We start from the raw sequence: 14,000 nt of genomic DNA on the forward strand, positions 1-14,000 counted from the left end.
AATGCTAGTCTGAAGTCTGAATTCCTTCCTTTCATCATTTGAGAAGGAAACTCTGCAGGCTAAGCATTGTCATGTGCCGGGAAATGGCCACTAGTGGTAAATTAGAGAAAAACTTCTGTGAGAACAAAAACAGCTGAAAAAATGCAGTTCTCATTTTATAAATAGAGCAAAGATGATTAAAGCCTTCAAAGACTTCTAAAATAGTATCTCACTACAAAGCTTCCGCCTAATGTTAGCCTATTCAACCTGTACTTGACTTTGAAGTCCATTTACATACACGTTTTAATGACAGCTTCACATGTCCTCAAGCTTTGCTATGTTCACAAGGAGTTTGTTTCTTTTCTGGTAGAAATACTTTAAAGTCCCCTGTAAAGTTCCCCCTACCTGAAGTAATAAAAAGAGGATATTTTTAATATTTTTAGTGCATCCACAGTTTAACTATGTACCTGAGTTGCAAATTTAATTTTTGTTCTAGGGGGAATAGTCAAAATTAGGGCAGTTTATTGTGTCAAGGTGATGGAGAACAGAAGATGGGTAAGTTGACTTTTAGGAACAATGACTTGATAAAACTTTAAAGGTAATTAAAAAGTTTTAAAGCACTACCTGGTACTTCATATCATTTCTTCTTCTACTTCTCAATGCTTCTGAAAAGCTGCGCTAGCTCCCTCCACATTGCAGTAGTGCTGAGTAACACCCGTGGACACAACTTAGCAGCAGCAGGACAGTGCTGCTCCTGCTCTGCTTCCATGTACAGCTACCTTCTGGAATTTCCTCTTTTTGGATCTGGATTCCTACAGGAAAGGAGCTTTACCTTGGGCAGGCTCTGGAGCAGGTTTGCCCTTTAAACTAAACCTTTTTGTTGGTGCAGCAAAGCTGTCCAAGCGCTGTAGATACACCACTGCTGAAGTATGACTGCTCACCTGAAGCATTAAGTGAATTAATTCCCTAAAATGTTAAACAGTGTACTGAATACAGACATGCATTCCTTGGCACCTCTAATGCATCACTATGTGTCAAGATCCAGAAAGCAGGACAAAAATTTTTTAAAAGTGCTAAAAAGATAGTGATATAACATCTAGTCAATTCAAAATAAATGCTAGACATCAAGCTAAATCTTCATGCTGAAATTTTATTTAGGAAGCACAGGAGGTATTGCTAGCTAATTTAATTCTGAGCACGTGTTCTTATCAAAGGGAAAAAATTGAGAAAGGATTTCCACCATTTAAGCGGACATACTTATTTTTTGGGGCACAGCATTACGAAACTCATACATGCAATTTATCAAGAGCAGCAAAGGTCTATAACCACATCTGGTATTAGACATTCACCTCAGCCTTTTCTGCCACTTCCTGATACACCTCTGCTTTTCAAGTCCTGCACCGTGTTTCTGTGTGCATTTTGTAAAGTCTTTGAATTTAGAGGTAAGAGAGCAACTGGGTTTGCTTCTTAGGTATTTTCCATCTGTTTCCGGTAGTATCAAGTGGTACTATCCCCACAAGGTTCTTATGACAAGAAAACAACTCTGTATCTGCCTTCACATTAGGTAAGCGTTCTTCATTCAATCTAAACGTTCTTGATTTTCTTAATGTTCACCTCATCTAGAAACCACTCCTACCTCCTCAGTGATCTAGAAAAAGACAAGAAAAGAGGATTTTGTACGTGTTTGTACTCGATGATCCTTGTGGGTCCCTTCTAATTTAGGATATTCTATGATTCTGTAGTTCTTTGCTACTACTGAGGAAAACAGTAATTATGCTTTCATCAATATTAGTAAATTTAGGCTACATAACAACAACAACAAAAATCTATCAATTGTCTATAATTAGGAAACTTTGAAACCTTACAGAAATAAAGGACTCAACAAGATAGCTTAATCTTGGCTGTAGTAAGACTTGGAAGTCTAGCTGTCTGTGCAGATGTCACACACATGCATCGTGTCTCCTTACGGGGAACAAAATAAGGAGAGCAAGTTTACCACTTCACTGACCCTAAAAGAAGTGATCCATCTTCAAATGTATTATATATAAACCTAAATGGTACTTCCAGTGTGTGATAAAGAACAGCGTCAAGAACAGAAACATCACACAATTAAAGCTCTGCACCTCCTTCCATCTCTCCTCTACTACAGTATTAAAAAGTAAAAACGGTGAAGGAATTCTTCATAAATCTTTAATTGCGTTACTATAATGTAATGTTTCCACCTTTTATAAAGGCTCTTCATAATGCTTTCTAGCAATAACTAAATGAAGTACAATTGCACTGCGTGAACATGATATGAGCTTATTTTTTGCTGTCTTTGAACAACTACTTGCATATGGTCAGATTTATTTATTTACAGTTTTAGAGAATTACAACATTTTTTCAGACATATGCTTTGTCTACTAAGTGTTCTTCGAGGCCATTAGTTTCCTCCTACTGCAACCAGTAATTTGTCCCTGTGCCTAGCCAACCATGATTTGGTAGTTCCGGTAGAAGTTTTCAAGTTCTAAGATAAACCTTCAACGAATACCTGATGATTGCATAGAGATGAACGTACAGCAATTAATTTATTCAGCATCCTGATTTTGACTAGATACTGCAATCCACGTCAACTATGCATTATTTTGAAACTAAACCCAGTTCAAAATTTTACAGTCCTACCTAAAGTTCTTACTGGTGTGAGAGATGCCGGCGACCTACTGAAGACTTTAACTTGATTCACAACAAGCAGAACCCAGAAGGGAATAAAACCTCACACTAGATGATACTCTCACCCCAAATTTGCAAAAGCAACTTCCATAATCAGTTTAAGTACAAGACAAGGTTCAAAAAGACTGACAGTGTCTTACAAGCAGCTATCAATACCAAAAACACATGCCTGCTAGTGTCTTCTAATGGGATTAACTTCTCAAATTAATATAGGTTTTCGAACAGACAGAGCTTTAAATAGGCTGGATGTATTTATTTTCAAGCAGCACAAGGAAAATCAAATACATTACTTGTATTTTCAATTATCAAGTAACAGTTTCTATGTTTAAAAACTGCATTCACACCTCCATTTTTACAATTAAATACAGCCACATTCGTTTCTCTGCTTAGTAATAATTTTTATGGAAGTAAGAAGCTTGTTTCGACAAAATACTAAATTTAATTACAAAGGTGCTTAAAACAGATGTACAAAGTCAAACAAATGCAATGTACTAGGAGAGTGATCTAAAAATGATTATTACATTGCTACATTTGAGGAAAAAGCTGTCAGATACGCACATGAATTAAGGTTATGACATGACAACAATGAAAAATGCTGAACGTTTTAGTCAAATGAAGTATTAGGTCAATTATACTTAATTTTGTGTTATTTTGGGGACTTGTAGCTGTGTATACTCAACAGGAAGTTCCTCAAATGTTGGTACCTACAAACAATGGAGGTTGATGCTTTGACGCTAGAAAGCTGAGAAAAGTGTTGTTGTATTATCTGTAAATCAGTTCACACTGCACATTATAATGATCAGAATTACCTTTGCAACATAACATTATGACTGAGCTGTAACAATGCCTTCATGGTTTACTCACAAGAGGCGCTGCCACCTTTAGTACTTTGTACTTCTTGCTGTGCAGAAAAAGATGTCTTTGAAATGAAAGTTGGCTGCTTAAATCCCTTTGAAAAAGTAATAATACTTGTATTGAGAGGGGAAGAAAGTAACTTGCATTCATACTGGATTTACCTGAAGAAGTCACAACCAACAAATAAAGATGACTACATGAATTCAGATGAAACTCAGTAGCTGCTATCCCTCCTACAGACCAAAAGCAAGTTTAAGCAAATGTCAAAGAGCAAGCATACACATTAATGAAGACAACTTATTATGATGATCGTCTCATCTCTACCCACTGCATGAGTTTAAATCACTGTCCAACCTGCTAGCGGGATGGTGATTCTTAAAATCTGAAAATGAATACAGGTTTCTTATTCCAACCTTGTGGTGAAACATAAAGGAAAATACTTTTGATCAAGTTGCATGTTTTGACTCCACAGATGGGGAAAGAGATCTGTCAAGTCTTCTTTACTATCCATAGGAGAATGGTGAAGCATTGTAGTACTGGCCCTACACAGAGCAGCAAGCAGCCATCAGCTTTGCAATGCAGAGGGCACCTTATTCTGCCTTTCCTCAGCTGAATCAAAAATGCAAAAAGAAAAAAAAGCCACTCAGTTTTCTAAAATTGCTGGATCAGCAAGGGAGTTTGTGGGAGTGAGGGAAATGCAGAGAACTAACAAATCAGCTGTACAAATCTGGGGCAAAGGAGAACTCTACAGAACAGCTGAGGTGAAGAGGTGACACAGGCAAGGCTATTAAAAAGGACCCAGTAAGGTCCTGTTTCTATAACTTGTACATGTGTTAACCACTTGTCTGGCCCTACTGTGAGCTCCTAAGTTTAAATTAAGTTGCTGAAGTTAATTTTGTAGGTGCTTAAATGTTTCAGATCATATTCAGTCTTCACTACAACATGAAGCCTGACCACTTAAAACCCAGACAACAGGTAACAATAGCGATTTCATAACAGCAAGTGATTATTTTCTTATCTGCAAGCTGAATCAGAAAGCTCTAGAATCATCGTGAATAACCGCATCCCTAGTCTTATTGCACCACAGGTCTTCCTACAAGTATTTCTTAATCTTTAAAAAGATATAATTGACTATTACAGAGTTGCGGAATAGAACAGAAAAGAATATCAGAAATTTTAGGAGATATACATATACACAGACCAGGAGCAATATATAAGGTTCTGCAGATACTTTTACTTGTATGTCAGAAGCAGTAGATTAAGTAGAGCTTTAGGTGTCCTTTTTGCCCTTTTCAAATGAAGCTACTCAAATCAGCTGTGTACTTTCAGGTTTTCCATGGCTGTTCTATCTAACTTGTCCTGGAAAAAATTAATTAACACTTTAAAAAAGATCTTGTCTTTCTGAATCACTACTTGAAGCACTAAAACTGAAATTTACATTGCTGGAGATGGAACTATGTGATGCAAGTTTGACTTTCCTGTTAGCTTTTCAAATGCACCTGAAGAAATCAGAACTTCTTAAAAGAAATTACATTAGAACCTTCTTATTTATTTATCTCTTGTACAGCTATTTTATTTGAGGAATAGAAGAAATAACTTTGACTTGAAATCTTGGCCCTGGAAAAGAAAATTGCAGAACACTAATAAATACTGATGAGGGAATAAACAGAGAGCCTTCCAATACTGGAAGGTTGGAATACTTGATGATGTAATGTAGGAAATGTTAACAGCTATCACGTGGGGATGTTAGAAGGCATAGACACATTCATGTTGCAAGGAACAGGAAATAATCTGTCTCGAGAGCACAAAATGTAGGATGTGGAATATGTTTGCATACAGAAGACACCACGTGCACATTCCATATGAAATACAGCATTATACCACATCTTTTCAAATAAACTATTATATTCTTTCATTCAAGGATAAGAACTGAGCTGTTTCAGATGCTCCCTCAGTTCTGGTGAAGATATGAAAAAATTAGTTATCCAAATAGAACATTCCCTGAGTAGACAAAGAAAAATCTGTATAGTTGATTTTTGTTTGGAAGAGTCTTCATAACTTTACTGGCAACAAAAAAATATGCAGAGTTTGCTACTGTGCTAGTTTAAGTAATTTTAATACTTGTATTCATATGCATGTAATTGCATTAATGGTGTTAATTATATCCTAACAGTTTTGTGAGGTCTTTCTCTACGGTTCAATCCCAATTTTGGCCAATTGTTTTCTAATACTTTTCTTGAAGAGATCTCTCCAACTGGAATCCTGTTCATACCCCAGGGTAAAACACAGCCAAAACATAAGCAAAGTTATGAAGGCCCACCACATAACATCAGGAAAATACTGATTTTACAATTGTTGTACAGATTTGCAGACACAAAGAGAGCTAGAGACAGATTAATTGTGTATGGCTACAGATGAGAAAGGAGAAACACCCTTTAGTCAGCCAGTCTTCCTCTGCATCTGGCTGATTCCAGTTTGTAGGTGGGACCAAAAAAGTGCTACCTAGCTTTGAACCCTTTAAAGGCTTCTGCACCTATACTTTTTGCAGACATTCTCTAAAACAACCTGAAGATGAATCAGTAATCATACTCTGCCTATTTATAAGAATTCACTAACATTTGGCTACTTGGATTGAAAAATATAACTACTTTACATAAATATCTTCAACATCCAAGAAAATGTACAAATCTAAAGTCAAACACATTTGGCTTGCAACAAGCCCTGTTTGCTAATATATTTATAAAGGCTCAGATTTAAAGAAAAGTAGTCATTTTAAACACAACCAATACACAGCAAATGCCATCCCATCGTATGCAGACACTCACCATTCTATACTTCTAGTGAAAGTGAATGATAACATTCCATATCTGCTTGCAAGCAACATATGCCTTGTTTTGGTCCTGGATAGTTAGTCTCCACTCCTATGTTTTGGAGCAGTCTTTTTACAGCTCAGAGAAACCATTGCACCTGAAACATGCAGCAGCACTGTGCAAAACAATCACCTAGTCACCAAGGCTTTGGGTTGACTGTGTAAAAGTGGAAAACCATGATGACATGGCTGACTTTGCACTTGTGAAGGCTCCTCCAACCGACTGACCTGCGTTGTAAAACAAAAGAAAGGGTTCATAGTCAAATAAATAAATAATTAAATGCACCAAACAACCAGTTCTCCAATTTGGAATTTAAAACCCAAGCCCAAATTATGTGTCAGAAAATATTCAAAGAACTTCAGCGCACTAGCTCAGCAGAAATGGCCTCCATTGTCCTTTGCCCTGGACGACTTGCTAGACATACTAACTGAAAAGCTCTCCTTGCCAGAGAACGCAGCAAAGAAAGTAGCAAGACATCAATGGAGTGGAAAAAAAAAAACAACAGGCTGAACAACTTTTGGCAAAGCAACTATAGAACAACTATAGCACTCTTATCTCTCCCGCTGGCGAACTCACATTTTCTTGCACTGGAAGATAACGTGATGAAGGTGCCCCTATTCAAGCACAACAAATACCTTCCCAGAAAATTACAGCCTATTGCAAAAACCTGCAGAAACTGCCACAAGTTCTTCCTAGGAGTTCAGTCAGCCCTGTATAGTTTCAAAGTGATATAAAAGTGAGAACAGCTCAATGCAGAAGATAGTGTTGTGGTCTAAGCACTCCTACATTACACAAAAGCTTTTAACTGAACATCTCTCTTCCTACCTCCATCTCCAGTCCATGCTGGAGGCGGAATTAACACTATTTTTTTTTGGCCTAGCTGCTTCTCTTTCCACTATTATGCAATATACAGGGCCCCAGTCAGCACCTTTGCCTCTCAAAACGTTGCTCTGTTTTGTATGTATATTATAAATTACACTTGGCTTAAAATGAAATAAAACTGAGATATAGGATGCTTCTTTAAAAAATGAACTAGAATCATAAAATCTCCTCAGCTGGAAGGGAGCCACAAGGATCACCAAGTCCAACTCCTGGCTCCACACAGGACCACCCCAAAATCAAACCCCATGTCTAAGTGTCGTCCAATTGCTTCTTGAACTCCACCAGGCTTGCTGCTATGACCACTTCCCTAGGGAGCCTGCTGCAGCTCCCAACCACCCTCTCAGTGAAGAAACTTTTTTTAACATCCAGGCTGAACTTCCCCTGTTGCAGTTTCATGTTTTTAGATCCAAGCTGGTTCAAAATAAGTTTCTTACCTACAGCTTTTCCTGTTTGCACAACATTTCTGCTAGTGGAAACCATCACGTTTCCAATCTTCTTTCCACGTTCACTGTTTTGCACGGAGCTAAACAAGAGAGATACTGAAGACTTAGTCAACTGACATTAATTCCAGGTGTACATACATGAAGTGTATAGTTAAAATAACTATCTATACACACACAGATCTATATAGCAGTATCAAGTCCATAATTCCTGTATAGGTTGCATACGTCTTACCCAGTTGGGCAAGCTTCTCTGAGGAAGATGAGACACAGCCAGCAAGACAGGAATCAAAATACCCAACATTTCATTTTTATAGAATGTGCTACTATCTTTCCTACCATTTACCAAAATACATATTTGTTCCACATTCCAAAACTACTGAAAATCCTGCTTTGTAAAGTTCCAGCCCTAACTATTAGCTTCAAACAAAATAGTGTTACTGAACAATTGTTATTCTTTTTTCCATGTAGAATGTACTTTGTATCTTGCCCTAACATCAAATTTTTGATGAAGTCTAGTTCACTCTCATACATTTGATTAAAAACGTGAAAAGAATAAAGACACTATGAAAGGATAAAGACACTTGGAAAGGAAAGCACAAAAGCAATCAGTTCCATTGCATGAGTGCGATGACTTGAAAATAAAATTTGCTTAAATCATAACATTCAAGTCCGCATTTCAGACTTTGCAAACTTATTTATGTTGAACTTAGTGACGTGCTGTGTTGTTACATTCTTGTCCGTATTCACGACTTTGTTTTATTAACTTGAATACTTTCAAAACCTTCAGTGTAAATGAAAAAAGCAGAAAGAACAGAGTAGATCAAGAACAAGTTTAGACTCAATTTGCAAAATATATTATTTTAAAATATTTTTTATAACTAGAGAAATTAAGAACTATAGAACCTTTTACACTCACTTGAGACTACTCAGAACAGTAGAGGAGTCTCTCCTTTCAAAAACAAAATTAGGGCACGCCAAAAATTGTAGATGCTTCTACACCTTTCAGATTTTTCAAGTCTTTCTACAAGGACCAGTCATTAAAAGTAAGAGCTGCTATCAGCAGACAGCTTATTGAAGGCAATTATCTTGTTACAAATCTTGATTTGTTTGCAATTCTCAATTGTCATCACAGAAATTTCATCTGCCACTAGCCAACAAAAGCAACAGGAAGCTTTGTTGGGCTGAAGTCTGAACCCTTTTTATTGCTCGTGCTGTTGCTCTATGTTAGCATTTGGTTTAGGTCTCCTCACAGTATACTGAAAGTAATAGTCTATGGTCAAGACAGGTGCAGAATTAGCAGCATGTACGCACTGCTGATTTGCAGATGTCTGACAGAACAAGTCTCTGATGTTTTGTGGTCAACATAGTTAAGTGAGAAAACTTGCTCTCTGTCTTGCTTGGTGCATAAATAAGAGATAGTTAACTGCAAGACTGAGACTTTTGTTGGAGCCAAACTGCTACAGAAATAACAAGCGCTACTGAGTTTTAGACAGCAAGAGCTAACACCACCTCAAAGTTCAGATTAATTTGGTGCAATAAGAGGTTGTGTAAAACTCATTTTAAACTTTTATCTTGAAGAAACTGAAGAGTCTTATATATGATTAAAAAAAACATTTTCTCCAAATAACTGAACCTAAAGACAACATATAGGAAAGCACCAATGAAGGCTTATTTTTAAATTGTAAACTAAAGCTATTAAAACACCAAGGACTTATAATTGCAATACAAAAATCAGACCTCTATTACATAAAGTCCAGCACAAAATAGTGTATGAGCACTGTTTTTCTCTATTTCAGACAAACTGTCCATCTTTAGATATGACATTTTTGCAGAACCTTGAATACAGTTTCATGCACATGGCTGATTTAAACCATTATTTTGTTTAGTTCATGATAGCAACAGTTGTGTAGTTATTAATATTAGACAAAAAAAAGCACATAAGCTACTAAATACTTACTGTGACAATCTTAACTTAACATCTGATACAGAATATTGTCCCTGGAATGGGTGGCTAGAAGAGGAAAAAAAAAAATGAGAAAAAGCATTAAATACTTTTCCACACATTAAAAGCATTAATTTTCCATTAAATAAATTTCCACTATTAATCCGCATCACAACAACTTCAATTCCTAGTTATATTCCTCTTCATAGTTTACAATAAATAAATAAAAAAATCCCCTTACTGTAGACACGGCATTGTATCACTTCACAGAAAGCTAGTTTATACTATTTGGTCTCAGGTTTCTTATGAACTAACATGTAAGGTGCCTTCCATTTACACATCAGATATTAAGAACCTTCTCTTCACACTAAGGCAGAGACACCTAGCAAGACAAAACATGCCAAGAAAACAAAACAAAAACCCTTAAGCAGACCAAAAGAGCTTTGCAAGTCTGAAGAACAGCAGCCTTCTTCAGACAACAGCAGCTGCCAAAGCAAGAACAAAAGCTAGCAAAACTCCCTGCAATACAGTACAAGCGTGTGCTAAACAAAACACATGCACAGCCTATAGTATTAACAAGCCTGGCATCATCTAATCTAGAAACAAAAATGCACTTAAAACAACTCAAACTACAGCAGATGCAGCATAACTCAGCCAGCTCCCCTCTACCCCAGACACAGCTATTCTTTGTGTACCTGGAAGTAACTAATGGAAAGGAGAAACATCTGAGGGCAATTCTGAGGAATAACAAACTCTCTACAGCTCAGGACAGCCATCAATTGACTTGAACAAGTTTCAGTTCTGACTCTGGATATAGTTTTCTTCATAATTTTATATTCCAGAAGTAGAGTAAGGTATTGAAGAACAAAAATCTTCAGTGAAGAGTATTTCTGTGCTCACAGAGTCTTTACTGCATGGGATCCTAAATTTTCACCCTCAAGGCTTTATAATAGGAGCTAGAGGGGCACTAATCCTACAGAATGGTGTGTGCATAGCTGCTCATAAGTGGAGCATTCCATGTGAAGTGCCAAAAATCAGTTCCTTACCTAGAATTTACTTCTGCAAGAGCTGGATGCTTATTGCTATTCCATACTCTGTAGTTGTGAGTATTTTTCCAGGCTACTACAAATGGTGTTCCAAAGTCTGACAACGTCTTCTCATTGTCTGAGAGATTAAAATAAAGATGTGAACTTGTAGCAATTCATTACAGTTGTAATACAAGAAAAATGACTTGCATTTTAAAGAAAAAATGAAATTTTCCAGACTCTCATCAAATCAAAGTCAAATGTTAGTACTAGAAACCTGACATTTCAGAAAAACGTTTTATTATTTTAAAGTGTCCCAAATACAAAAAGCCAAGACAAAACAAAACACTTAAAAATAAGAAAAGCTTGGTTTTGTTTTTTCTTAATTCATTTGTAAAGTTCTAAGTGAAGAGCTCAAGTGGAAAAAGAAGGTCATGCTAACATAGACCTCTTGACTTGCTCTCTGGGCAAAGACAGGAAGGGCAGAGAAAGGCCACACAGTAACTGAGAAAAAAAACATCCTTTACATTGATTTTGGTCAGATACACTAGGATTTGCTGTACTATGTTAATGCTCATTCAAATATAGTAAATTTCAAATCCACTCCAAAACCACAGTATGAGCTACTATGGAATCAACTTATCATAATAACCCATTTAAAATACAGAAGATTGTGGGAAATCATTTTAGAACCAGACAGTGAAGTAGCATGAATTTCATGAAAGCCTGACATTTCATTATCAAACTACTAATCATCTTAAAATATTAATGTTGCCAGACAAAGAATTTTTAATCTTCGAGACTTTAAAAATCACACTTTTGATCTCATTGCTTCTTAGAAACACCACAGAACAGACACTGAGTTACTTTATTGGTGTGAAAGGAGAATAATCACGAAGAGGCTGAAGTTAAGAGGGATAGTGGTTGGCAAACTTCCACAAATAAGCCACTGATTCTTTTGGCTGCATTCATGCACAAAAGGCTGCAACCCAGAGTACTCCCTCTGAGTTAAGGCAAAAAACGTTGAGCTCCAGAAAACACAAGCTGGTAAAACCCCTAGTTGACAATTAAGTGAATCCCTACTTAAGACCATAGCAGGAATGGAAAAGAGATGAGATACAGTAGTAAAACCTCCCAAAAAGAGACACTTAGAGACACTTAACTTCATGCCTCCTTGAATCCAATTAATTCCCCAAACTGAACTTCAGGTCTCAAACAACTCTGTAGGACACCCAAGTTTGTAAAAGTCTCATCATATACAGGGTTTCAGGAACTTCTACTTATAACGAAAGCTTAAATAAATCAAGGAGAAACAGTTGGAGAAGAAACAGGTCTGTAAGACTGTGAGGAATGAGTAATAAGCTTGTTAAGGAATACCAAAGATAGACAAGGACAACCAAAAAAAGGTAGCATAAAATGAAACTTTAGGCAGAGGGAGATCCAATGACAGGCCACACATGTAAGGCAACAGAACAAATACTTTTTTACACCCACCCTCATCTCAATTCCTAGAAAAGGTCTTGTCTAGGGAATCTTTTCTACCTGGTTGCAGCACAGCAGCAAGCAGCGCGTGAAGATAAGCACTGAACTGAGCCCTGATCCACTCATCTCCTCCTTCCCATCCAGTGCCATCAAGGAAAACATCATCTCTGTTCTCAGTTACATGCTTCACCAAGTAATCTGCAAATCTTAGGTCAGCCGTTGTAGGGTTCAGGATCTTACGGAGCTCTGGATCATGGATTTGTACATGAGCATCTTCTATCTATACAAAATAATTCCAAGGGTAAAAATTTATCTAAATAAAACTGCTCAAATGTACTACTACATATTGCTACTGACAAGCAGCTACCTAAATCTGAATGCAACAGTCTCAAGAAATATCAAAAAGAAATCCTGAGTGAAAAGTTCTCAGCATCAGCTACTACTCTGACACAACTCGAACCTCATCATCAACCAGGCAGAGTTAAAAGCTGCGCATTTGAAAGGATTTGGCAAGAGAAAATTGGTGTTCACGTGCGTTTTCTAGGAGGCTCTTTTGGACTTTCACTTCAATTTATGAAGTTCACTACCGATATGTAGCTATCTTAGGCTGATTATATAGCTGTACACACTTACTAGAACAGAGTGCTTTCTGAGACACTGTTTTTAACATGTCAATTATATCACGAGGAAGTCATCATTAACATGCTTTATTCTCCAACTGTATGTTTCTCAGCTGAAAGCACTCACTTTTGAAGACCTTAATCCAAAGCCATGAAAAAGATTAAAAAGCTTGTGACATGACAAGTAAAATTACACCTTAATTACAGCTTAAAGCTTTGTCCTACCCCAAAAACTGATGCAAACGGAATACACTTATGCATTTAAGAATTTATTTCATGGAGAAGTAATTAAATATTTCAGTGATGAACCCAAAACAATACATTCAAAATGCAACCTCTTTTTCCCCTCCCTTCCAGTCCACGAAGTTCAAATGCAAAGATTCATACTTCCACAATTGCGTCGCTCAGGTGTTTTTGCTGACGGAACAGGATGTTGGTGGCTCCCGCAACAAAGCCGCGGACTGTTACATCCGACAGGAGATGATGCTGCTGCAGCGCCATGTATGGCAAGCAAAGGTATCCCTAAAGCAACAGAGATGTTAGAGGATTAACATAAGCCCCCTCTCCTCTAAGAAAAACCAAAACACTGTATTCAGAGTTTTGTCCCTACCAAAAGTTAGCACGTTTCACACAGAATGAACAACACTGGTTACTCTGGTTACTACAATTTCAGTTGCAGTTATTTGTTGTTTTGCCGTGTTTTATCTGCAAAGCAAAAGAACCAAATTCTACATAAATTGGGAGTTCCAAGAGGTTGTGTTGCCTTCCAGCGTCAGGACTGAAATACAACGTGAATTCACAAAAATCAAGTGTTTATAAGGTAACAGAATAAGTAATACGCATCAATAGTGAGTTCTCAGGGCAGTTCAGAGACAGCGAGTCAGCAGATATGAAGATGCATCTCTCCATTTGCACACCATGAGGTCTTTTGACATGCCTCAAGTTTACAATGCAGGAGAGCTAGAAAAATACAGGACTGATATCCACATTTGGTAGATGGACATTTCTAAGTTCTAGAGATAGCAACACTTTCTGATGAGCACATGCATGCTTTAAAAGAGAGTAGTACAGAAAGCAATGCACTGTGCTCCTCAAACACTCCATGCTTACATTAATCTAGCGTCCCACACTCAAATCAAAAACAACAACACAAAACCACAAAACATTTTGAAAGGAGTATCATAAGGCTTTGA

The 14,000-nt window shown here is 37.1% G+C and overlaps 1 protein-coding gene across 5 annotated transcripts in view; it reads right to left on the bottom strand.

Annotated features, from left to right (window-relative positions):
- Window positions 1-1,113: 1,113 nt before the first annotated feature.
- The window catches only part of AVL9 (AVL9 cell migration associated), a 43,637-nt gene continuing 30,750 nt past the window's right edge, over window positions 1,114-14,000 (bottom strand). For 4 of the 5 annotated variants that reach the window (XM_021268513.4, XM_021268512.4, XM_027451392.3 and 1 more), the window contains 6 exons: window positions 13,195-13,329; window positions 12,248-12,467; window positions 10,727-10,844; window positions 9,696-9,749; window positions 7,730-7,818; window positions 2,927-6,640 (listed from right to left, as the gene is read on the bottom strand). In XM_021268513.4, the coding sequence (XP_021124188.1) occupies window positions 6,546-6,640; window positions 7,730-7,818; window positions 9,696-9,749; window positions 10,727-10,844; window positions 12,248-12,467; window positions 13,195-13,329 (711 nt within the window). In that variant the 3' untranslated portion in view covers window positions 2,927-6,545. Of the gene's footprint in view, window positions 1,628-2,926; window positions 6,641-7,729; window positions 7,819-9,695; window positions 9,750-10,726; window positions 10,845-12,247; window positions 12,468-13,194; window positions 13,330-14,000 lie in introns of those variants that run through there. The other variant, XR_003495377.3, reaches the window with a different exon arrangement.

The sequence above is a fragment of the Anas platyrhynchos genome, chromosome 2 (genome assembly GCF_047663525.1).
Source record: "Anas platyrhynchos isolate ZD024472 breed Pekin duck chromosome 2, IASCAAS_PekinDuck_T2T, whole genome shotgun sequence".
In the NCBI taxonomy this organism is placed as follows: domain Eukaryota; kingdom Metazoa; phylum Chordata; class Aves; order Anseriformes; family Anatidae; genus Anas; species Anas platyrhynchos.